The 27201-nt window shown below is 34.4% G+C and overlaps 3 protein-coding genes across 3 annotated transcripts; 1 reads left to right on the top strand and 2 right to left on the bottom strand.

Moving 5' to 3' along the window:
- Nucleotides 1-618: 618 nt before the first annotated feature.
- Nucleotides 619-2535, bottom strand: LOC126690259 (uncharacterized). Its single transcript, XM_050385378.1, has one exon. The coding sequence runs from the start codon at nt 2533-2535 to the stop codon at nt 619-621; it is 1917 nt and encodes a 638-aa protein (XP_050241335.1).
- Nucleotides 2536-8146: 5611 nt separating this feature from the next.
- Nucleotides 8147-10407, top strand: LOC126689030 (late embryogenesis abundant protein Lea5). Its single transcript, XM_050384004.1, has 2 exons — nt 8147-8477; nt 9919-10407. Exons 1-2 carry the CDS (start codon nt 8404-8406, stop codon nt 10172-10174), a joined length of 330 nt encoding a protein of 109 aa, XP_050239961.1. The 5' UTR covers nt 8147-8403; the 3' UTR covers nt 10175-10407.
- Nucleotides 10408-17025: 6618 nt separating this feature from the next.
- Nucleotides 17026-18862, bottom strand: LOC126689028 (uncharacterized). Its single transcript, XM_050384001.1, has one exon. The coding sequence runs from the start codon at nt 18568-18570 to the stop codon at nt 17257-17259; it is 1314 nt and encodes a 437-aa protein (XP_050239958.1). The 5' UTR covers nt 18571-18862; the 3' UTR covers nt 17026-17256.
- Nucleotides 18863-27201: the final 8339 nt, after the last annotated feature.

Genomic DNA, 27201 nt, shown 5'->3' with positions numbered 1-27201 from the left:
TATTCCTCTCTGGGACACCATAAAACCCAGGAACTTTCCTGCCGTGACACCGAACGCACACTTGCTCGGGTTTAGCTTCATATTGAACGACCGAAGTGTGTCGAACGTTTCTCGGAGGTCGTCTAGATGATCTTTTTCGCGCAGGCTTTTGACTAACATGTCATCAACGTAAACCTGAACGTTCCTGCCTATTTGACGTGCAAACATCTTGTTCATTAGCCTCTGGTACATCGCTCCGGCGTTCTTGAGTCCGAAGGGCATTACCTTGTAGCAGAATAATCCCTGGCTGGTGATAAAGGAGGTTTTTTCTTGATCAGATACATCCATCCGGATCTGGTTGTAGCCCGAGAAAGCGTCCATGAAGCTTAGGAGCTGATGTCTTGCAGTTGAATCCACCAGGGTATCTATCCGTGGGAGAGGGTAGCTGTCTTTAGGGCAAGCTCTGTTGAGGTCTGTGAAGTCTACACACATCCGCCAATTCCCGTTTGCCTTCTTCACCATAACGACGTTCGCCAGCCAGTCAGGATAGTATACTTCTCTGATGAAGCCTGCCCCTAGTAACTTCTGAACTTCCTCAGCTATGGCCTTATCCCGCTCATGGGCGAAGGTTCGTTTCTTTTACCGGACTGGAGGAAAAGAGGGTGACACATTCAACCTGTGGACCATGATTGATGGGTCAATACCCGGCATGTCTTCATGGTTCCAAGTGAAGAAGTCTTGGTTACTTCTTAGGAAAGTGGTGATCGTCTGTCGCACCGGCCAACTGGCTAGCGTGCCGATTTTGGTCGTCCGTTCAGGCCGTGCGTCGTCCAATCTTACTTCTTCTAGCTCTTCAACTGGCTCTGCCGTTACTTTCTGTTTCCCGATATACATCGTCTGCTGTTGATCCTCCATTTCTATCATGGCAATATAGCACTCTCGGGCAGCGACTTGATTTCCCCGCAGCTCTCCTACCCTGTACTCCGTCGGAAATTTAATCATTAGGTGGTACGTCGAAGTTACCGCCTTCCAGGAATTGAGAGTTGATCGGCCGAGGATGACGTTGTAGGCGGACGAGCAGTCGACCACGAGAAATGTTACTTCCTTAGTGATTTGCTGAGGATAGTCACCTGCTGTCACTATTAGAGTTATTGCGCCCAAAGGGAATATCTTTACGCCCCCAAATCCTACGAGTGGGGCGTTCGTGGGGGACAATCGTTCCCTGTCAATTCTAATCTGCTGGAATGCTGGATAGTACAGGATGTCCGCTAAGCTGCCATTGTCGACGAGTACCCGATGCATATTATAGTCCCCCATCTGTAGGCTGACCACCAGCGCATTGTCATGAGGATGGTGAAGTCTCCGAGCATCATCCTCTGAAAAATGTATGACGGGGTCACCTATTCGCGTCATCTTTGGTACAGATCTTGTGAGTTGGACGCTATGGACCGTCCTAAGATAGGTTTTGCGGGCTTTTTTGGAAGACTCGGCTGCAGCTGTGCCCCCTATTATCATCCGAATGTCCCTCATTGGTGGTCTGGGGCGCTCGTTCTCCCGTCGTAGGGTCTGTTCTTCCGGTTTGTCGGTCTTTTTCCTACTGACGAACCTTTGTAACTTTCCCTGTCTGATCAGTGCCTTAATCTGCTGCTTCAGGTCATAGCAGTTGGCAGTGTCATGCCAGTGGTCGCGGTGAAAGCGACAATACTTGTCCCTCGGTCTTTTGTTGGGATCTCCTTTCAACTTCCCTGGGAATGTCAATGCTCCTTCATCTTTGATTTGCATCAGTACCTGGTCGATTGGGGCGGTTAATGGGGTGAAATTGGTGAATCTTCCTGTGGGGGGTTTGAAGCGCCTTTCATCACGCTGATCCCCGGTTCTAGCGACTTTTCGCCCCTTATCTTGTTGCATATCCTCCTGCCTCTCCCTCTTCTTAGGTTTCTCTTCGCGGGCCAACAGTGCGTCTTCTGCATTCATATACTTGGTAGCCCTGTAGAGTACATCCGCCATAGTTTTCGGGTCGTTCTTGTATAAGGAAAACAAGAACTTCCCCTTCCGCAATCCGCTTGTAAACGCGGCGACGAGTATTTTATCGTCCGCTTCGTCGATCGAAAGGGCTTCTTTGTTGAAACGGGTTATGTAGGCTCGCAACGTCTCGTCTTCTCGCTGCTTGATGCTCATCAAGCACGCGGTGGACCTCTTATATCGATGACCGCCAATGAAGTGGGAGGTGAACTGGGCGCTCAACTCCTTGAAAGTATTGATGGAGTTCGGTGTCAGTCTACTGAACCAAACCCTCGCAGGTCCCTTTAGTGTGGTCAGGAACGCCCTGCACATGATCTCGTCAGGTACCCCCTGAAGGTGCATCAGGGTCTTGAAGGTCTCTAGATGATCGAGGGGATCCCTGACCCCGTCGTAACTTTCGATCTGAGGCATTCGGAACTTCGGTGGCAGGGGGGATGAGTTAACGGACGCAGTGAATGGTGAGTCGGTCCTGTTCACTAAATCGTCGAGGACGGAGGATACCCGCCCCTTGAGGGCGTTCATCATGACCTCCATCTGCTCCTTCATCGCCTGCATCTCCGCGATCATAGGTGGGGGGGCAGGATCCGTGAGAGACGGAAGGCTCTCGTTTTGCCGCTCCTGTCGGCTTGGGATGCTGCTATCCTCTGGATTCTCCCGCTCCCTTCGCTCGGCACTGTCACCTTCCTGGTTTCGTTCCTGAGGGTTAGGTCCTGCATCCCTTTGACGTAGCTATTCCTCCATATCATGATTCTACTTTGTGAGTCGTTCGACCGCCGTCATGAGGGTCTGGACCTGCCTTTCCAGTGCGGTAGATCTTGGCGGTTCATCTCCTTGGGCGTTGCTGGTGGTGGCCATTAAACGAGTGAGTACCATGCAACTCTTACGTCCGGGTGGCGACAATCTTTCTCGCGATTCCCACAGACTGCGCCAACTGATGATGCCGTGAAATCACCAGTGAGCCGCACAGTCCACGCTCGCCGCCACTAACAACCTGCAAAGAAAAAGAAAGTGATCTCGTCGTGGGCACCGATGTGGTGTCGACCAAATACCCTCCGACGATCAAGTTAGAATTGTTCTCAACTCTAGAGTGCTAGAGAGGGTGTTTTTTGCCTACCTTGATTTGCGAGAGTATTCAAGCTTTTATAGTAGAAGAAAGTCGGTCTTTCCTCCTTCGACTAGAAGTCTTTTCCTTGTAGGACTCTGAAATCCCAAACGTGATGGGCAAATATTTCCTTATAGGGCGAGTTTCTTCATTAAGGCGGATCATCTGGAATTGCCCTAGCGCGAACTTCCTGATTTTTTGGGATTCCCTCGGATTTTAAACGTGCGTATCAAGCATTTTAAGCGAGGCTAAACCTTGGGCCCCTGCTTAATGTCGGCCCATGATTAAGAATCCGTCAGGCCCAAATGTTGCACAATTTTTACCCATCAAACGGCAATGGAAATTTTTTTTTTTTCCAAGGATCATCAACGTTATACGGCCCCTATAATATTGAAGATTGCAATTTAGTGGTTATCTCACCCCTATCCCGATGCCCCCAAACCTACTTTGGGGCACTTGGAATCATCCTTGAATTATGTAGGGGATACTATTTTCGGGAATCTTAAAATTTCCAACATTAGTCCAGTGGGATTTCATATTGTACCTTTTTAGACCCCTTAAGACAAGTTGTTTAACCTAATTAATTAATGAAGTGAACACTTAGGTTTATTATTCAGATCTAGGTAAAAACAAAACAATCATATTGTATAAATAATGTAGAAATATAAAGAACACAATGATATGATAACCCAGGAAAACATAACAGGTAAAAAACCTGAGGAGGATTTAACCTAGCTATCCTTAAGGTAAAAAGCAAATCCACTATAGAGAATCGAAGTTTATAATAAGATTTAGACCACTAACATCCTATTGCTACCATATGTAGAACTTACTGACACGACCACGTGTAAGCTCCGAATCCACGAACTCCTTCTCTATAAGGCCTTTCCAACACAAGCACCCACACTTATGATAAATAAAAAAAAAAAAAAATTTTAAAAAAAAAACATAAACTCTCCTGTTTGTGACTCCAAGATCACCCTTGAAAGTTTAGATCATCAGCACCTTTGATAACTAGAGAAACCAGCAACTTTTACAACACCGAATCTTGAGATTCTTCAAGGAATAACGCCGGTAGAAGATAGGAGAGAGTTTTTTGGGTACAAAACCCTTGATACAAAGGAGGCACACTCTTCTCTCTCTGAAAAACCTTATAAAAATGTGTTTAGGGTTTCCTTTATATACTAGTAGTGTTTTACTTGAAACCCAATACGTTTAATTAGAGTTTGGGCTGAAATAAAATTCTGCAGATACGTGTTTCGATCGATCGAACGAACCAGACAGTTTCTGAACTCTTCTTTCTACAGCTTACTTGTTCTTGAATCTTGACTTAAATCACCTTGAGCAATGTCTAATAATACCTATAGACTCTAGGATCTATATCTAGACAAATTTGTGTTCACAATTTGCTAATTGTTTCAAACTCTTAGAACCTAACACATGTAGTTCCCTAAGCTTGAGCAATAAAAGCATTAGATGCCTAATGATAGTTTTCATGAACAAGATCAAAATAATCAATCACTACTATGGTAACGTTTTTCTTTCCAAGTACTCTTAATGATAGTATCTCTTTAATTTATGAATATGAACATATTTGCAGTACTTTAGGGTTTATCTCTAATAATAATAATAATAATAAAAGGCTTTATCTAAACTTGTTTAAAATGTATGAATTCATTATAGGGAAAGGATAAAGTTTGGCATTCTTACTGTAAAAATTAACATGGCTACATATTTTAAAATTTTAACCGTTGGATTGTGTGTTTTTTGTGTTTTTAATACGCATGTCAAATTTCATGCCAAATAAATGTTAATTACTATTTCATTCATACATTTATTTTGTATGCATAATTTAGATAACAAAAACTTGAAATTTAAACATTTTTGTACGTTTTTAGACCTCTTAAAATACAACCAGATTAACCTAGTTAATTAGTCAAGTGATTACTTAGTCAAATTATTCAAATCTAGGTTAACACACATATATCATATCATTGTAAAGTGCGGAAAATAAATAACACAAAGATATGATAACCCAGGAAAACCAAACTGGTAAAAAACTTGAGGAGGATTTAATCTAACTATCCTCAAGGTAAAACAGATCAACTATGAAAGAATTAAAATTTACATAATAGCAACTTAGATCACTAACATCCTATTGTTACCTCGAGTAGGAAACTTACTACCACGACCACGTAACAGCTCCGAGTCCATGGACTACTTCTTTCTTGGATTCACAACAAGCACAAGCACTCCTGCTTGTGTATCTTTAAACTCTTTATCCAGCAATCGAACTGATAATCAAGCTCTTGATATAATCTTGATTCTTGATAACCCTAAGTATATGTGAAGGTAAACACCTTTAGATCTCACAAGAGATTCACATACACAGCATAAACAACAACATAAAACGTGGCTAGGGTTTTTCCTTTCATAGTTAAGGCAAAACATAAAACCCTACACGTCAAACGAGCTTGGGCTAAGTTGGAAATTCTGCAGAAAAAACATTCTGCAAGAGGTTCGATCGATTGAGTCTAATTTTCGATCAATCGAGCCTTGTAGAAATTGAACAGTAATTTTCTGCAATTTCTCGATTCCAACTTTACACATAAACATACTTTGAGCAAGTCTAAAACAAGACGAAACGTTTTGATCATGGTTTGCTAACATTACATAATAAAGTTCTAATACATTTAAACCTAAAGTCTTAGAGCCCAACAATTTTATTGATGACATAGCTGTTAATCTTTGATCTTCTAGAAATTTTTACTAACATAAATGATATAAAAAGAAAAAAAAATGCAATCCAATGATGAATTTAATCACATCCAATAAAAAAATATTGAGTGTAGTTGTAGCCAAACTTTGCCCTTGAAGAAATAACAAATGTTCACAACAATTTGAAATATTCTTCAATTAGTCTATCCTCTTACATGTGCAATTAAAAAAAAAAAATTCAAATTATAGTAGATCCATGTGAGGTTGATGTATGTCCAAGGTTATTAATTAATTTAGGAATGTCGTAAGCGTTTGTTGTGTCACATAAAATAGTTATTTTATCACCTGTCATTTTAAGGTGCATTAAATACTTTATTTTTATCATGGTTATTTCAAGTCAAACTTTGCACATATATTAATGTGCATTAAATGCTTTATTAAATAATTTTTTTATAATTTGTTTAAAAAGAAAAAGTCAAACTATACATTTATATCTACGAAAGCGCACATCTCCACTATGAATTTTGGAAAATAATGCTCTAAGCCAACTTTGCGAACTTCCTCTTGGAGCCCATGGGTGAGCTTAGTGGTAAAAAAGAAAGAAAGAAAAAAATTCGCTTTCACCCTCGAAAGTCTAAACTATGAATTTCCAATGATTTTCCTTGTTAGACATGTGCCAGATAGATGTTAAAAAAATAAAATAAAATAAAGGACAAGGTTAACGGATCCAATAACACCTGAAATTGGTAAATTCCATTTGGGTTGCCCAATATTGGGTTTGAGAAAAATGGGCCTTGATTTAATTTTTCAACAAAACTTCGAAGCTGCGAAGTCGGCTAGTATTGCGTTTGGTACAAGCAAGTTTGTCTTAGCTCGAAGGCTCCATCACAGCACAGGGAAGCCAACTGAGCCATGATTGCATGAAGAAAACGAAGCACACCCACCCACCATCATATGCTAGGCGGCAAGGTCGGTGCCAGTGTTCCCAATGTTGTCTCTCGCCCCTATGCTTAATTTTGATCACGTCCACACTGCGTTACTCGATGCCTCCAATCTAATCACATCGTTGTGTCCCAAAATTACACAATTTATTATTATTCTGCTGAGTTGTTGAATGGCATCCACAATGAAAACTTTCGTGCAAGGTTTATGATTGATGGTGTCTATATTATATATGAGAGCAATTAACAATTAACAATTTACATATACACACACAAGTTTTGACAGCAAATATTAACACAATATGGGATTGTGTCCAGTACGGTACAGTATAAATGCACTAGATACAAACCATGTCTAAAGTTGAAAACCATCATAATCTTGTAGATGCTTTTGGGCCATCACGTTCTTGTTCTCCAATTTATATAATTGCAAATCTACAAATAATTTACTTTGAAGATTTTCCTAACAACTCTTCAAAATTTTCAAATTATGATGCTTTATTCTTTTATTTTGTGTGCATGATTCAAACAGTTGCAAGATGACCCTACAATTTTCCAAGTCGATTAAACTCAATACTCATAGTCAACATTAACGCCAAAAATTTTTAAAAAGTAGTGTACAAACAAATAAAGCTTCAAAATTGATTGTCATAAGCTTTTTAAAAAATGATTATAATGATAAATGCAATTGTCAATACTAATGACCCGTTTGGTTATGGTGTTTAAATAACAAAAACGGTTGTATAAACACCATAACACATATTTTCATACATTTTTTTACCTATATATATTTTCACAAAACTTAAACATTATTACCAAAAATATCTTACCAAAGTGCCATAATTTGAGCTTAACTCAAAAATTAAATGTAACTTGACACGTTATTCACATAGATGAACCATCAATAAATCATTTCAAAAGCCATGTTTATATAGCTAACAAACAACTTTGATTTCCAGCAAAAGAAAAAAAAAAAACAAACAACTTTGATTGAGCTTGATTGACTGGTGACAAAGCAAAAATACAAGGCCATAATAAAATCAAACCCCGATACTTGTAAATCACATAAAGTTAATTATTGTTCAATTAAGAAGATAAGATTGTTATTCAGCCAAAAAAGAAGATAAGATTGTAGCTTTGGGGAAGAAAAAATAATAATAAAAATGAAGAAGAAGATAAGATTATCTTGGTACAGACACGTATAATGGGTGTCAACTTTTCGTGACCTTGTACACAGGAAATTTAGGTTAACCTAAAATCTTTAACAGGTTTGTGACTTGTCCAACATGCAAAAACCACGTGTCTGATCCATAGAAAAACATTTGATAAGACCTTTACACGCTCTTATTTTTCTTTACAAAGTCATTGAATTTGAAAGCACTTTCACTTCTTTCTAGAAAAGCCAACTAATCACCTCGAGTAGTGCCACCCTACTTTTCCTTCTATATAAATAAACACAAAAACCCTAGTTTTTCTTTACGCCACCACACAGAACAAAGAGAGCGAGCTTCAGAACAAGCTGCTGTGGAAGTCTCTTTTCTCTTCTTGGGAAAGTTTTTCCAAGAAGAAACAGCTTCTTCTACAGCAGCAACACCAACAAAATAAGTTGTTAATAGCTGTTGGATCAAATAATATTATCAGATGGCTCGCTCTCTCACTCAGGCTAAGCTTCTTGCTGAGTCCATTGCAGATGGTTTTTCTCTCTTTATCAATCGGTAAGTTATAAAATGTTCAAAACCCACTTTTTATTTTCGTTTAAAAATGAATATACGGTGTATTTTTTTTTTTTTCCTTCTTGTTATTTTTGTGTTTGATAATATCGTAGTACTAGCCATTGATTGGACTTGGAGTGGGATTTTTTGTTTTTACTTTGATTTGTTGTCATTAAAATAAAAGAAAAAAAGGTACAGTGGATGATAGGATTCTAGCTATTTTGTGTTTGATCATATCAGATTGGGCCTTGATTTGATTTTTTGAAGAAAACAAATCTAATCTAAATAACCTGCATTGAATGAGACTCAGGGTCTCGAGGAATAGCTCCATGATTTGAGGGGACACGAGTGCAGCGTCCCAACATTTGATTTTGACATTTTTCGAATCAAAATATGACTTTCTGTTTTTGCCCAAACAAAACAACAAATTTAACTGAATAATAAGTCCACTGCTAACTGGAGATGAATAGTACCGAGTTTTTTCTTTTGTCACATAGTCTGATAATCTTTTTTTTTTTTTTTTCTCTTTTGTCACATAGTCTGATAATCGAATCAAATGCCTTCTCTTTTTAGTTGGTATGGGGTAAGTTTAGGAATTTAATTTATATAATTGTTTCCTGCATAAATTTCTCGACTTAGAATGGATTTGGGTAAACATTATTTTATTAGCTTTTTTTTTTAAAAAAGAAATCAGTCTTTATTTAACCAAAAAAATAAAAAGATTTTAGAAAACTATAGTCTATAAATAAACCAATAGTCTTATAATTCTTTATTAAGACTTAATTAATCGAGCTAAGTTGAAAAGCTACCATATGTACTCGGAGTAAAATTGTCGTGATTGGTCCCATTTTTGTCACGCTTTTTGAAGGGCAAAGTCCATAGTATGGCTAAGTTAGGTGCTGGAGTAAAGAGATTTTATCAAAATAGGAGTAGTAGAGATATATTAGCCAATTAGATAAACCCAAGCGGAATCATACTATGTGGCGAATTAATACATCCAAATGGAGTGAGAAAACTATAAACTACTATCGGAGTCCCATTGCCAACTTACTAACCGATATAGCCTATAATTTTTGTCTTAAAGACGCAGATCACTCTTAGGTTAATTGACTCTTCTTCATGTTTTCAATGAAAACATCCAAATTCAAATCCCCATCTCTAATGTAACTATCACACCGGAGTTGCTCCCTTTAAGCATACGCAATATTATAGTCTAATACTAATCAACCTTTTAGTATTGTTCACTTAGTCCAAGAGACAAAAAACAAAAAACAATAATATGGCCAACCCATCATCTTCAGAATTAGAGTACTCTTTACATAAAGCATTATCATATTATATTTCATTATTAATAAGTAAATTTTCATCAACGCAATTATTAATAGATAGAATAAATAATTGTTTAGCTTGTAATGATGATTTATGTCTTGATTGGTGTGGACAGGCGGGGTTATGCGGCTGCATCACATGCCTCAGTGTCGGCAAGCTTAGCTAATGGAGGAGGGTCTAGTAGTAGTAAGAGTAGAATCCTGATGAGTAAAATAGAAGAGAGGGCTTCGATGAAAGAAGATTGTGGGGCCTCTTCAGCATGGGCCCCAGACCCAGTTACTGGTTACTACAGGCCCATTAATCATGCAGCGGAAATTGATGCAGTCGAGCTTCGAAATCTGCTGTTGAACCACAAGGTGAGAGCACACTAAAAGCCATGGAGGTCACTGATCACATGTGGTTTTATCAGAGGATTCTGTGCTGCCCTTTGGACTTAATTGTGTTACCATTTCTGACTGTGTCTGTGGTATTGCACCTTTGTTGAATTATCTATGGCAATGAGTGACTATCTAGTACGTACTGTCGTTTCAGTTATTTACATGGAGAAGTAAACCAGTTACTGTTTATGTAATAATAATGATGATGTTCCTCGTCTTTTATTTTATTTTTTTATGCTTTGTGAGTATATCAACAAATATGCAATTCTTTTTTCTTTTTTCTTTTTTTGAGGAGCAAATATGCAATTCTTAGTTACATACCCCTTTATCTCAACCATATGAACAATGAACATCTTGAATTTTATAATCAAACGTGATAAAATCCCAAAAATAGTTAAAAGTTTATGTTAACACTATCAGCTTATCTAAGAGATCAAATCATGTCACTAGTTTCAACATTTTCTTGATCCATACTTTTTTTTTTTCAGTCTAAAAAGCATGGATTTAACAAAATTTCAGTGTTCATGTCCACACAAATTTTTCCATGTTTGTGTCCAATACGACTGTATCACACTTCTAACTTAAAATATGCTCTTGTGATATCTCGAAATGATTTTATTTTGGACACGATCAAAACACTTCGGTGACTCGATCATATATAACATCGTTGTGATACAATTTTCTATATATGATGACTAATATAATTGAAAAGGAAAGGGAAAGATCTTGCACAATCGAAAATGTTGACCAAGTTACTTCGATTAAATCATTCAGCAAAAGAAAAGTTACTTGGATTAAATCAGTCATTGTTTTCAGCCTCAAATCAACCTTCTTCTACCTCTCTCTTTGGATCAATAATCAATCAATCAATCATCTGATCACTTTGACCACAATAATGATACAACCATTCAATGTATCTCTCTCTCTCTCTCTCTCTCTCACATTTATACACCTAACCAAAATTCGTCTTGGATTTTTTAAAACTTATGAATTTATGTATTATTTCATTTTTTTAATTTGAGTATTTTTTTATTTGTATTAAAAAAATAATAATAACCTGGAAACCACTAGTACTTTCAAAGTAAAAGTTTGCCACTCTAATTTATTTGTTCATCAAACAAAAAATAAGTAACTTGAAGACGTGGTGGAGGGGTTTTTTTTTTTTTTTTTTAACAAGACAACTTATTCTAAAACTTTGGTCTCTAGGTCAGTTGTTGAGCCAATAGGTCTTCACTCACCACTTGAACAATAGAGTTAGTAAATAAATAAATAAATAAGAAGTGTTATTGATCATAAAAATTAGAGATGTTACGTCTATAATATTTTTACAATAAATCATAGGTGATTAGTTGTTATTGGTTCAAACTTGAAACTAACACTAAGACTACTTTTTTGCCCTAACAATAACAATCTGCCACTTAGAATTTGTTGTAAAAATGTTGTAGACATATCATTTCTCTAAAAATAAATATGTAAATTGAAAAAATAGACATGCCTAAATTACTAATTAGTGTTGGAGCATTTTAATAAATGAATGATTAATGAGTTGGCAAATTTTAATGAAAAGATAAGGGAGTTTTATGCAGTAGATAAGGAGCCAGTGTATCAATCAAATTTGAAATCCTACATTAATAAAGATATAGTCATTATTAATTTATGGGTTACGTTAACATATTTTCTTCAGATAAATATTAATGAATTATAATAGGAAAGTTTTGACACCACTTTAAAAATATAAAAAATTGTCAATAATTTTTTTTTTTTTAATAAAATATTTCTAAAAATAATTCATAAACCAGTACCCTTAAAATGAGCGGCTTAGGCACACGCACAGGGTAAAAGAGGTATTCTCCTCTTGTACAATCAAAATAGCTAAGCAAAAAATAAAAAGCGGAGTAACTAGTGGCCTCAGCCCTCAAGGATGAGACATTGGATAATATTTATATGAGAGGCACCTCCACTTGGGGGCCACTTTTGACCCACTTAACGAGGGTACTATAACTAGTGGCCCAAGCCGGCTTGCATATACATAAACATCCTTGGCTTTGCTTCACAGTTCACAATGAAGGTTGCCTATATTTTGTTTCACCAAAATGCTGATTCTGGGGCCTCGCATTGTGCTTGTTTGGCCTGAGTAGTAGCTTTACATTAACAAGAATTATTAAATTATAAAAAGGGGCTATGTTTTAGAGGGATTGTATTGTGGTGGGACTAAGTTTTCAAGGTCAATATTTAAAGACTCACTTCTTAACCAAGACCTCACATGAACCCATGTCAACACAAGCAATAGGGTAGTAGGGTTATGTGATACTTGTAAGTTGTGGCATTGACTACATATATGTTCTTTTAGACCCTTACCTATAAATAAGACATCTCATACCTTGTTGAGGTAAATTAAAGTCAAATAATGCAAACCAAAACAGAAAACTTATGGTGACTAAAAATTACATTATGTGAGTCTCTTACTTATTTTATTAAACTTTTATTTATTAGTATTTTTAACAAAATGTTTTCAACACAGACATGTCAATCTTTTTTCTTTTTTTTTTTGAAGGGAGATAATTATGTCATTTTCTATTAGGTGCCTCATCATGCTAGTAATGCATTAACCTCTCTAATTTCACTTTCTCACAATAGTTCGCCCCAATTAGTGCTTGAATTAATTGATCTACTTGTAAAGATTTTGTGACATAACATAGTAAGGGTAGTGATGGCTTTGTTCCTATGTTCATACAATCAAATATCGGAGGAATTATTAAAAGCATCGTAGTTGATACGAGATGAGACTTATTGCATGTTGATGTGATTTATACCTAAAGAAATTTGCATATAAGGGAGAGTGATCCATTTGATGGGCTCCCCATAACAATGTCGGCTTTGTGTATTTATTATTAGTCATATGTGAAGTGTGAACACGAACAACCACTGGTATAGTGTTGTCAAGTTTATCATATGTATTTTCTAGTGAATACTAAATAGAAAGTGACAACATATAGTCGATGTTCATCATATGTCTTCATGTTCTTGTTACTTGTTTTTCGTACCTCTATTCCTTTCTTCACACCTTAGACATGTTCTTGACAACTGGCCTTTGAGAAATATAGAGAGTAGACATGTTCTTGTCCTTTGTCGTCATTATGGATAAATATAGCTTTAATATACTAAAACTCCATGAATTCGTGTGATCCCTAGTTGATTAAATTTAGCAAAGCATGAGTAAGAAATGAGAAATTATACATAACAGGAGAGAGGACAAGGGAACTCAAAAACTCAGACACGCTTAGGAACATGTATACAGGTGTTAAAATAAAAAGGAAATAAATAAATAAATGAGAGAGAGAGATATTAATGTGATTTGTCTTATGGTTGCCGTACACAATAGAAAACCTAAACAATTACATCTTTTGTTTTTTTTTTTTTTTGGCTGAATAAAACAATTACATCTTAAGCTCACTGATTTGTACTTTTGTAATTACAAGAAACCCAACAAAAAGGTATGTATAAAAAAACACATTCATTTTAGTATGTTAACCCTTAACTACAGTAGTCTATGATATTACAAAATCAGGATAACTAATAAAATTGGTACAAAACTATGTTATGCACATTCAAAATTATATACTTTTATGTTTTAAGGATATTGGGCTACACAATTATGAATTATGGTAATAACTTGGTGTGTTCTAATAAATAAATAAAAATAACTTAATATGTTATTTGAAGTCATGCAACCAACATGCCCTCTCATTTGGTTGCGCTATGTGTTGGATTGATTGAACCCTTTTTTATACAAGAACATTTTTAAATAAATAAAAAATAAAAGAAATGAAATTGCAAGTTCATTTGCAAAATGGTTTTTTTTTTTTTTTCTTGAGACTTTGTTTGGTTGGGTGAATGAAAAAGTGAGAAGATATAAAATATTTATGTTTTCTACCTTATATACTTGGTAGAAATGATAAAAAATGGAAAGACAAAAGTTAAATTACTATTATTTCCTTATTATTAAAAATAGAAAGAAAGAAAATTAGGAGTAATTTTGTACTTTCCTTTTCATTACCATTTTTTCTCCTATTTTATTCCCAATTTGGAAGTGGGAAAAATGGTGGGCCTGGCTGCCTGGGTGGAAAATTACATCCACCATTTTTTTTCCTCTCCCTTTTCTTTTTGATAATCTTCCTCTCCCTTTTCACTCCAACCAAACGATGGAAAATTACATTTTGCATTTCCTAGGTTTTCCTCTCCTCATTTTTCATCCTCTTCCTTTTCACCCCAACCAAACATAATGTAAGAGACAAGATTTTGTTCCAAACAGTCAAAAGGTACAATCATCCTCCATTTGCGCTTAACATGGCCTTAATGGAAGGAAAGAATGAAGAAGGCAAAACATCGACTGACTTGGTTCAACTTCAAAGAGACCGTATGATCAAAATGTGAGTTGTTACATACTTGCATTTCCTTCTCTGTTGATCCCAACAAACGAGCAACAATTAAAGGTACAGACTAATAGATTTGATATTTTCAAACAGATAGATTATATCCCAATCAGGGCCGGGTTGCCTTTTGACTAAGCCATTCATGCACAGGTTTGAGTCCCCATCTTAGATCAAGTTGGCTATTTTCATTTCTTTAGCAACATGTGCACCCCAACAATCACTCTGTGTTGTTGCCATCAGACTTCAGTGGACTACAAAAGGGAAATTTTCCTTGACCATCCTTGAAGAACCTTGTAAATAATTGCAATAAATTGTAAAATATGTACTCTGCGTTATGGTAATAAATGGTAGCTTTCAGCCATGGATTTCCATTTCCCCATGTAAATTACACAAAGAGAGAGTTCAAATTATATATTGAACAGTTGAATCTGACATGAATTTCATCATTTGAATGTTTTGCACCTCTCAAAGATTCTAAGTTCTAACCGAGTTCATTCACTTTCTCAAAAAATTCCTGTGGGTATAGGAAAATCTAACTAAGTCCGGTGGTCCACAGAACATATAAAACATAATAATGTTCTAAGCCAATAACAGTATTCGGCTAAACACCTTTCTCCTGTCTTTTAGTAACTGTGTACCTCATCGAAGAGTTTGTGTCACAATAATGACTCCTTATGACTTTTCCTACTTACGATCCAAAAGAGAAGGATTTCCTATTTTAAAAGTGTTCAGCTTTTCCTTTCAACTTTTTTATTTTTTTGGATTTTATGAAACTAAATATACCCAACTCTTTAATTCACAGGACTACCCAAATTTCCAGAATTAAATGAAGTCTAAAAATAAATAATTTCCTTCTCTTATACAATACGATACACAGCTTAATTATAACATATTTGTAAGTTAAGGAAAATATTTCAATAATATCATTAAAATTGGATAACAAAAAAATTTAAAAGAATACATAAGTTACATATGCAAAGCTACATAATATTACCAAAATAAAAAAGATACATAATATAAAAAATAAAAAATAAAAAAAGTTTCTGTTGGGCAATCACTCACTTGGATAAAGCAAAAAAGTTTCATGTACTTTTGGGATATAGCATGCCTTATAAATATGAATTCAGGAAAGGAGAATAGAAAATACATCAAATTTTGTGTTGTGTAGAAAAGATATAGTTGATTCTTTCTTTTAAGAGACACCTTACTTGGACGTAATCATAACAGTTCTAGTTCTGATTTTAGAAGGTCAAAAGCAAATAATACTTGAACTGAACTAGCATCATGCTCATGCCGTTTCCCAATATGTTCAAAACTCAAACCCAAGACCTACCTCAAACATTCATCAAAAATAGTATAACGACTTAAGGAAAAGCGCTAGCCACATCTGCGTTATATCTCAAAAGGATTAGTCACAATTGAGGCTCCTTGCAGTTGTTAATAAAACCTAGTTCAACCCAGTAAATACCTGATGTAGGACTCATCACATACCCACACATCACACAATCAATCAAATTGGGGCATCACAACCTATCTCAAACCAAGACCCAGTACCCCTATCCCAAAAGTTTTACCAGTAATATCCTTTTATCATTGGTATTCTTAAGGATTTGTTTAATTACTTGAAAGGATATATTGATAATTTCAAATATATTTGTTTCTTTACAAAGTACCTAGTTTTTTACTTAATTTTTTACCGAGTAAATAACAATTTATTAATGGAGTACAAATACCTAGTGATTATAGAGTGGGGGCAACTAATCTCCCTGAAATGGAAGATACAGGGGACTAGAGATCCCTAAGGACTCGTCAATGTCATAACATAAAGACCAACTTCTTGTCCTACAAGTAGCTGGAGAATAACTATCATACAGTTCTACTCTCCAAAAAAAAAAAAAACTATCATACAGTTCTAAACCTGTTCAAGCTGCAGGGACATAGATGATAGAAATGTTAGCTGTCTACAGTAGACTAAATTGGGTCTTCATTGTTCAATTTATTGAATGACCTCTGGAACATCTTTACCCTACTGGAAAATTTAGTGTTTTTTTTTCATCAAAATATGAAGTAAGAACATAAAAGAAATGTACTTTTAATCGCACACTGCTGTTCCAAAATCAAATAGCATAGGGGCCTCTCTTTTTTGGTCAAATAGCATAGGGGGTCACTAACATTGCCAGCAGCAATTGAAAAGAATTAGATCTTCCAGTGTGTGTTCAATACCAATAAACATGTGTGCACATGTGAAGAGTGAAACATAAAAGTCAATTCATTGTCTCTCATCAAATTAAAAATATACATATCTCTACCATAACATGAAGGTATCCCTTATCCAATAAAAAAAAAAAAAAAAAACATTTACAAATTACAAAATTAATTAACAAGATAAAGAGAACAGGTTCCAACTCAAAATTCCAACAAAAGACATAGTGAATAGGTAGCATTTCTTCTCCTTTTCTAAGCAATCCATTGCAAACGAAAATAATTTGAAAATGGAACCAAAAGAAGATTAGAAACAAAAAGTGTTACATTACTAATGGAATTGACACCAATAAAGATAAACATGGAGATAGAGAAATAGACAAAGTAATTAACATGTACGTAATGTTGTATTAATCAATAAAAGGCACAAACTAATTTTCTCTAGCCTCTCACAGCCAATAAGGAAGGAATTGCAGCCAAGTTTGGGTTGGTGTTCTTATCTGAAGCTTGTCTGATAATAACCCTTTTCCCATCTTTAGAGATAGGCTTGCTGAAAGCTCTCATTGGACTAGCAAATGCCCAACCCCAGCTCTTACTTCGACCATGAACAAGACTACTAGCACTAGTGCTCCCTCCTGCACCCACTGCTGACTTCCCATTATTATTATTCATATGATCCCAATAAGAAGAGGAAGATGAGGATGAAGATGAAGAAGTTATCATAAACCCACCAAACAGTCCACCACACTTGACTCTCTCTTTCATGTGCACAGCTGAAGAGGTTGACTTGGGCTTGCCTTCTCGCTGAGACTCCACTCTTCTTAGAGTGCAGTCTCCAAACCCAGTTGAGATTCTCTCAAAGAAGTCACCAGAGAAGCTCCTACTTCCACACCCAACAGATCTGGATCTTGAAACTTTACGCTCAAAGGAAGAGGCTGAAGCAGTGGCTTGGCTATTAGGACTTTCATCATCTTCCACAATGTCACTTTTCTTTCCCAAAGAAGAAGACCCAAGATGGCACTTCTCTTTCTGCTTATTGTTAGAACCATTTGTTGTTGGCCCTGTTGTCAAAGTTGATATCCTTGAGTTGCTGTTGCTGTTGCTGTTGCTATTGTCGTCTCTGAAGCTTCTGTCCGTTGTCCTGGAACCACTAGGCTTTGATGAAGAAGAAGTAGAAAAGTAGAGAAATGACCAAAAGCCACCTCTTTTTCTTGGGCTAAAGTCTTCATCACCATCCTCAGCATTCAAGAACTGGTTTCTTCTCCTAGGAGTTGCAGTGGACTTGCTTCGCTTGAAAACAATATCTGCAGGTGCTGCACCACCACGATCTGATGTAACTTTCTTCTTCTTCTTAGCCAAAAGAAAAGGGATCCTGGCCCGCCTAGTATTGTAATACTCATGATGATGAAAATGACTATCTTTGTTGCCACCATCATTGACTCCTCTTGTTGATGATGACGGTCGGATTGAGAGTGAAGAAGAAGAACCAGCACCAACACAAGCACCAGCATTACCAATATCAGATCTAAAAGAAGGAGATGAAGAAGAAGAGGAAGAGCCACGAATAGGTAATGGAAAAGATGAAGATACAAGCTTGCCAAGCTTTTCTTGAAGACAAAAGGCACAGATCCCACCTGGGTTGTTTCTGTATGGATGGTCACTGCATTGCATTCCATCTCCCATGTCTTCTTCACCCACACCAACTCTTCCACCACCACCACCAGGTACTACTATTCCTTTGATTCCTTCCATCATAATCTTCTTTTGGCTTCTGGGGAAATGTTGTTTGATTCCAATGATCTAGTTTTCTTTCTTGTTGCTGTTACTCTTTTTTCATACCTTGAATGCCTTTTTGCAATTTTGCTTTTCAGAGAGGATGGAGATACAAACAAAGAAAAGGGGCATAGATAGTCAGAGAGTGTAATTGAGTGAACAAAAAAATAAAAATATAATTATATATTAGCTTATTGCTGCATTGAAGTAAGGGTGTGGAGAGGGAAGAGAGAGGACAATGTGGGAGAGAGTCCCCAGGAGCACGTGGAAGACTGACTTACCAAGATATTAAAAAGTGTGAAAAAGACAAGCAAGACACTATAAACTATTTTCAGAACTCTATCTCTCCATTGCACTAGCCCAGACACAAGAATCTACAAAAGACTGTCCCTCAAATACACTTCCATGACTCTCTACGTTTGTACAGTTTCTTTTTTTTTCTTTTTTCCTTCGTAAAAAAAAAAGTTTTAGAATGGATAATATTTTGCTATCAAATTGGATTTGTTTTACATTGATCACAAAATTAGAAAAAGAAAGTTTTAGAATAATAGAAAATTTCAATTGGATTTGTATTACATTGATCACAAAAAATAGTTTTTTCGTTGATCTGTATTTTCTATCAAATAAATATAAAAAAATTCAAGTTTAAAGGTAATTATCACCTCTCATGATAATGACGAAAAGATATTTTATATCAAATTAAACTTCATATATCATATTATATATATATATATATATATAAAATAAATAATAAATAAAGTTTAGTTATAAAATTAGTTGTAACTTAAAACTATAATTTTACTCAATATTTTTTATTAAAAGTGAATTTTGACAAATCCATTATTAAATTACATCTATTTCTTATATCCTTCATGCTTACTAAATTTCTAAAAAATTAAAAATTAATGGTTATGTTACTAATAAATTGTTTAAATTACAAGTTTTTTTAGTTTAAAATTATAAATAAAATATAAGTTTATAGATCATATAATAAATAATATCCGATTAACATAAAATTTCACATGTGTATTAAGAACGTAGAGAACATACAATTCAATAAGTTATAAAAAAATAGAAATTGGCCCTAACAAAAACAATTTTCATGCTAAGAGTTTTTTTTTTTTTTTTTATAAGGTATTTTTGCTAAAAATTCATTACCAAAAAAATAAATTTTATAAAAATTCACGTGTATTTGTAGCTTTCTTGTCGGTACTTTTGAAAACCTCATCAAATAAATTTTATACGTAATCTTCTTCTTCTTCTTTTTTTTTTTTTCCTTGCTACAAAATAAGTACATAATAAGAGCATTTGTAACAGTAAAGGTATAATGTTATAATACTATATTTAAGCTATAATACTATATTTTAGCTCCTCAAATCTCAAAATCATACTCACAGCAGTGGAGCTAAATCTATAATTTTTAGCTCCATTACTACAGTGCACATCTATCTATAGATGTGTACTGTTCATGAGAGCTAAAAAAAATATATATTATTTTATTGAATTTCTCTCTCCTCTTCCATTAAAAAAATATTTTCTCTTTCTTTCTTTTTCACTCTCTCTCCGGCTTCTCTTCTTTCTTCCTCTTTCCTTCTCATTTTTTTTTTCTCCCTCATCTACTCTCTGTTGCCCGTGCCTCTCTACACAAACACAAGCCCCTACCCAACGCCAACCGAAGCCCCAGCCCAGCGTCAGTGTTCTCCACAACTCCACCCCCTCTCTCTTTGCTATCTCATGCCCAGCGCCGACGTGGGTCTCTATCTTGCATTTTCTCTCTCTAGATCTCCACCTCAAAGGCCGAACCTCCGAGCTCCACCCTCTCTCTGCTATCTCATGCCCAGCGCCGATGTGGGTTTGTGTTTGTGTTTTCCGATCTGTTGTGGGCAGTGGGCTTGTGTTTGTGTTTGTGTTTGTGGCAGTGGGCTTATGTTTTTCGATGTGGCTGTTGTGGGGGCGGCAATGAAGATAGAGTGAAAGAGAAAGAAAGACAAAGTTGAAGTAGAAAAATAAAAATGCAAGTGAAGATAGAGTGAAGATAAAGAGGAGTACGTGTGTGGAGGAGAAAAAAAAAGAAAAAGAAAAAGAAAAAAGAAACGTGTATTTGGATGAAAATAATAGGAAAAATAAAATAAAGAATAATAAGAAATTAAAATTAAGAAATGTTACCACAATATTTTTACAATAAATTTTAAGTGATAGTTATTACTATATTAGTGAGAAAAAAATAATTTTTTTGATGGTGGTGGTGGCGGTGGTGGTAGTGACAATGGTAGTGGTAGTGGTTGTGATTGTTGTTTATTGTAGAGAATATATTATTCTATCATGTGGCAGCAGCAAAAGAGTTGGCAGCGGTGGAAGAGTCGGTGGCGGCGGCGGCGGTAGTGATTGCGGTGGTAGTGGAAGAGTCGATGGCGGTGGCGGTAGTGACAGCGGTAGCGATTGCAGATGGTTGTGATTGTTGTTTATTGTAGGGGATATATTATTTTATTGTGATGTTTATATTATTTTATTGTGTTGAAAGCTAAAATAGATCCACTGCTGCAGCATGTGTATAAGTAAAATAAATAAAGTAACTTTTGGTGAAGTTAAAAAACTAAATTTTTAGCTCTACTGCTGTAATACTCTAATAAACACAAAAAAGGATAGCTAATTCTAAAACGAAAGCTCTGAAGCTACATCACCGTCTCCCTCGGACTCAGGCTCAGTCGCTCAGAGAGTAGCACAGTGGAGATGGATAAGGATCCAAAACTTTCCCTTCTGGTTCAAGGTAGAGACGACTAATTTTTTTTTTCTTTTAAATATACCAAATCATTAAAATAGTGCCAACATATATCGAACATATATATAGTTATATACCATTTCTACTTTTTTTTTTTTTTTTTTTTTGGGCATCTACTTTAAAAAAATAAATAAATAAATAATACATTAATAAACAAATTGGGCATGGTATGGAAACATATTAAAAGCTTGAAAGCGAATCAAATATTTGATAGAGCTTCCCAAAATTTGTTGACATGATTAACGTTTTGATCAAAATGATAAATGCCGGGATGTATCACCTTAATGGCGCACAACACCCACAAGCTACTTAGAGCATTCTCATCAAGAATGCCGTAAAATATAACATTTAGTATTTCAAAAAGTTACTTTATTTATTTTAACAACTCGTTTTATAATACACCAATATCAAAAGTTCTATTATTTTACCACTTCATTTAAATAATCTTTTTTTATTCTTTCTTTATGTTTTCAATTAACTACCATGTGCCTGTCTGATTAAACAAATATTTATTTTTTAACATCTTACTACAGTGGGCAACTAGAGATAACAGCCCACTATAGCTGGATGTCAAAATTTATAGCATATAGCACTTTTAATGTAGTGTGCTTTTCTAAAATTAGATGTTAAAAAATAGCATTTGAAACATTTGATGAGAATGCTCTTAATGAGAGTCCCAATATCACTTTTTTTTCTTTTTTTTAAGTAAATAAAGAAAATAGGTGGATGCATCAAATATCAAACTCATATCCATCCATATCACTTGGTTAAGAAAATTAGTGATAAAGAACGGACAATAAAAATGATTTTTGGACAAGGAGATCATTAGAAATTGACATGTACTAAGTAGGAAAGTACTAGTAAAAATTATCAAAAATAATGACTAAGTTGTGTGAAAATTTGCATTAATCAAAAGAATAATGTTACAACCACAAACTATTTTACTACAAAAAATAGCATTTGAAACATTTGATGAGAGTGCTCTTAATGAGAGTCTCAATATCACTTTTTTATTTTTTTTAAGTAAATAAAGAAAATAGGTGGATGCATCAAATATCAAACTCATATCCATCCATATCACTTGGTTAAGAAAATTAGTGATAAAGAACGGACAATAAAAATGATTTTTGGACAAGGAGATCGTTAGAAATTGACATGTACTAAGTAGGAAAGTACTAGTAAAAATTATCAAAAATAATGACTAAGTTTTGTGAAAACTTGCATTAATCAAAAGAATAATGTTACAACCACAAACTATTTTACTACATTCAACTGCTGATATGACCAACTTTTTATTGGTTTTCATCTAGACCTACCATTAATATCACTTTTTTATTTACCAATTATCACTTATCACATCAGCAATTTGTAAAATTTTGTATAAAATGGTTTGTATCTCTAGCATTATTCTAATCTAAGTGCCACCTTTAACTACGACCTAAGCCCTTTTTGGGGGGCAAATTTTTTGTTTAGACCCATGGTTAATTGTTATTTTCCATTTATAGTAATTTTTCATCTTATTATAACTTTTAAATTAAAAATCAGAATAATATCTTTTCTATTATAACTTTTAAATTAGAAACAATATACTAGATTTGATTTTGTAATTTTCTCAATTTTGCATTTGTTTGCTAATTTTTTTTTCTATTTTATAGCCTAATTTCATTCCTAACACGAATTAAGGTTTTTAGATGTTTTCTAATCACATTAAGAATGTGGTTAGTAGTCTTAGAGTTATTTTACCTATTTAAGAGCATTGTAGCCTCCAAATCAATTTAAATTTTTTAATTAATAAAAAAAAATTAGAATTTTGATTTCCTCTATATGTTTTTAGTGGATTCCAGACTCTTCTTGTAGATTCAAATCCTACAAATCTCAATTATAAACACGAAAATGTCATTTGGTCATCAAACGAACTAACATGTTTTTAGTCCTTCAAAACCCACACGTTTGAGTCAAAGTATGTAATTACCAAAATCTTAAATCACAAAAGTAGTGGCTCATAGACTAGTTCAATACAAGGTGAGGTGAGGTCCCTTGCCAGCAAAGGGACAAACAAGATGAAATTGACATTGACAATGCAAGAATTGATGTCCACAAGGAAGTACAGAAAATATAGTAATGGAAGACGTGTGAATATCTCATTGCCCAAGTAATGAAGACTCTTAAAAGAGCCTTATCTCTAATAATTTCCTTTCTTGACATGCAATAGGCTTACGTACCTGATAATTGCTGAAAAAAGTTTTGCATTTGTATTGGTTTAATTTATCAACTTTTTTTTTAATACTATGATCCTGTTAATTAATACTATGATCCTGTTAATGGGTACCGTTGGATAAAAATGCACATGGGGGGTGTGTCACTGTATTTGTCCTATGCAAAGCAAATGTATGAGACCCCATGAAGACAAAGTTCATTATGGTAAATGGGACTTTTTCGTTGTTAATTTAATACAAGAACTAGGTCTAGCCGCTACGTGCTGTTTCTTTGTTCTTGTTCTTTTTCAGATCCCAGATCACATACAAGGTACAGGGTACATCCATGCATGCAAGAGTTTAATTTAGTGGCCCCCTTAATTCGTCGTCTCTTTTCTCCTATATTTATATATGGTACAGTTTAGTCATTGATCATTTATTAAAGTTTAAAACTAGGCCTTATTGAATGGTCATCCATCGTTCATCTTTGTGATGTGAACAAATCAACGGGTCACCGTGCCAAAGTATTAATTGTGAAGTGCTAGCTTAGATCCCACACTACTGTATAGAATTATAGATGACACCAAGGAGAAATGAAAAATCTTAACCATGAGAGCTGCTTCCAAATTAATTCTCGATGCACGTAAAGGTCTATACCTAGCATTCACCATTAACTTGATAATAATAACAACAACAATAATAATAATGGTAATAATAAAAACAAACAAACAAACGAAAAGAAACAAACTACTGCCTGTATAAAATATAATTTCATTTCACTGTTTTGACGACTATTAGAATAGAGTAATGTGTAAGGGTGAATAAGACTTGTTCCGGCTCAATCTATCGTCCAAAGTTCAAACTGATTACACTGCTATCTTGGGATGTTAAATGGAACCGGTGGTAGGAGAGAAGCTGATTGGTTGGAGATTTTTAGTATCGTTGTATAAAATGATATAAAAACTGTGGTTTAAAAAATAGTATAAAAACACATGCTTACAGTATTCATAAACCAAAAAATGTGTTTAGTTCTATATTTCAAATAATATATATCAGTGTGTGAAAAAATATAATTGTGTGTTTGGTATATGTGTGTGTTTTATTTTTAAAAAGCCGATAAACATAGTACAATTTAATATTTTTTTATTTGAGGAGAGAGAAATCAATTTATGTTTTGTCTAATCCCCATAGTTTTCAACATATTTACAAAAATGATATTAAACAATATTATTTGAAAACTGAATACTAGTAAGAGGAGTTGTTATGGTCGTGAAACTAGACTCCCACGATAGTATTTTAAAATTATTGACACCTATTTTATTGTGTACTAACCACAACAAATAATTGTGAAAAAATGTTGTGTGCCTAAACTTAGTGATGAGATTATAATAACATGATAATATATTGTTATTGAGGAATATTGCATTTTTGAGATTTTTTATATATTTTTTTACTTAGGAATTTTAAAATGTTGTAAATAAATTAATTAATTAATATTAGTCTCATTTGTTAACAGCTATTCAAAGGACTCAGTTTGTTTGGAATATAGTTCCTCCAACTTATTAGGTGAAGATTCAAATCAACATTCATGCATAATTTTTTAGATAATTTAATAAATCATGTGATTAAAATACGCTTTATAGGCTTATGAACAGTTGTTCAATGAGTTGGAAGAGTCTCTTCCAATTATGTTTAAATAAAATCTTTTTTCCTGTTTGCATATGTAATTCTATCATTCTTAAAAGTATAAGAAGCTTAACTATTATGTTTTTTTGGCATCATGACCAACAAAGAGCTCTAATCTAAATCAATAGTTTACCAACGTTAATACACAAACTTGTTTACAAATTTTAAAAGACCAAGGGTACTCTTGTAATTCGATTGATACTTTTTGGTATTTCAATTGAAGACATCTAAAGTTCAAATTTCTTTATTCCCAACAATCGAATTGTAAAAATAAAATAAAATAAATAAATGAGTATATTAATACCAATGAAAACTGTAATCAAAATATCAGATCCTGTAGAAACTCAGTTTCATCTCCTAATTTATTAATAATCTTGCGCCGCATGTATAAGTTGATTTCAACTATGGATTCTTTGTGCAATCCAATTCAGATACACATGCATGCATTTCATAGTTCATGAACAGTCCTGAGTCTCCTGACTAAAATCTTAAATTTTTCTTTCTTTTGACCAACTAAAAAATCTTGAATTTTTAGTTGTACCATGTTTGGATCTATCTTAATTATCAGAACATTATGGTTTTACTCATTCTTAATTTGCTTAGGATTAAAACTAATGTTTTAGGTAATCATGATACTTAGTTTAGTATATGAAGACAAAAAGTTTGGTGTTACCTCGAGACTTTATGGGAGGGGACCATTCATACTTTTGGAGACAATAACACTACCATGCTATAAATGCTATTTAATTATTAGTAGTAGTATTTTAAAATGGTTTATATTTTATTATTTGCATGAACAAGTGAGAATAAGCATTACAAAGTACAAACCAGCTCTCAACTAGCTAGATCTGCTTCTTTGAATAATATTGAAAATATTTATTTGCATCAATGGTAATTCAAAGTTAGTGTTTTATTTATTAATTTCTTTTTCCTTCCTTGGGGGTGTAGGGTTTTGTGAGTTGGTTGCTGTATGCAGAAGCAAGAAACCAATCGATTTGATCTTGGACCCTGTGTTAAATGTGATACTGAGATTGATGTTGAGAGTTTGACCCAAAAAGGAGAGATCGAGTGTAGGAGAAGAAAGGAAACAAAGAAATGATAGTGTGGAAAAGCCTCGAGAATCAATGGTGTTGAAGGAGAAGGTGAGATCACATGTGCATGTTAGGATTAGCTTTTGGTTTTTAGCTCTTTAGTTTATTGATTTATGTTTAGCTTTTTTAAATCTTCACTTTCTAAGTGGATTTATAGTAAACCAAACGCACGTTAAGGAAGAAAACAATTCGGTCTTATCCCTCTACAATTATTGTTTTAGATTTTTAATGTTGGCTAATTTGATGACTAAGTTTGTTTGTAATTGTTGAACTATTTTCAATTGTATTTGTGACTTTGTGCGGTATAATTGAGGTTAGTTAAAGACTGAAAAAATGTGCAGTAATGAAGTTTTCAGTTTGAGCAAAAACGTTAAAAAAAATGACATTTCTCTAATTAGTTTGGAAAATAGGGTAGAATGCTATTTATTTTGCCCGAAAATGGCAGAAGTCAATTTTGTCCTAGAATGGTCTGCTAAGTTCGTAAGATATTCGGTTGTTTGACAAATTTGAAAATTAAAATTGCACAAAAAGGTTCACCAATCATTTGTGAGACCACAGTCAAGCGAACCCTTTAAGGAAAGCACAGACCTGGGCATTCATAGCAATTTTTTTTTTTTTTAGCCAACCATGCCTCAAACCTTACGATTTTATATACATACGAAAACTCAACCCTAATTTACGAAGAAGGAAGACAACTACACAAAACCAAGAAAAACCTTTACCAAGCCTTCCAGTTCATACCTCTCAAATTTCCTATACTTAATTTGACCATGTGGTATACGAGAAGTCACATGAGTAACGTATGAATTGCAACAATATTCAATAGAGGACTTATTGATTTTGCTTTGCTTCAAGATGTTTT

The sequence above is a fragment of the Quercus robur genome, chromosome 6, assembly GCF_932294415.1.
Source record: "Quercus robur chromosome 6, dhQueRobu3.1, whole genome shotgun sequence".
NCBI lineage: Eukaryota > Viridiplantae > Streptophyta > Magnoliopsida > Fagales > Fagaceae > Quercus > Quercus robur.
The sequence above is the reverse complement of the archived record's forward strand: the minus strand, read 5'-3'. Positions and strand labels throughout refer to the sequence as shown.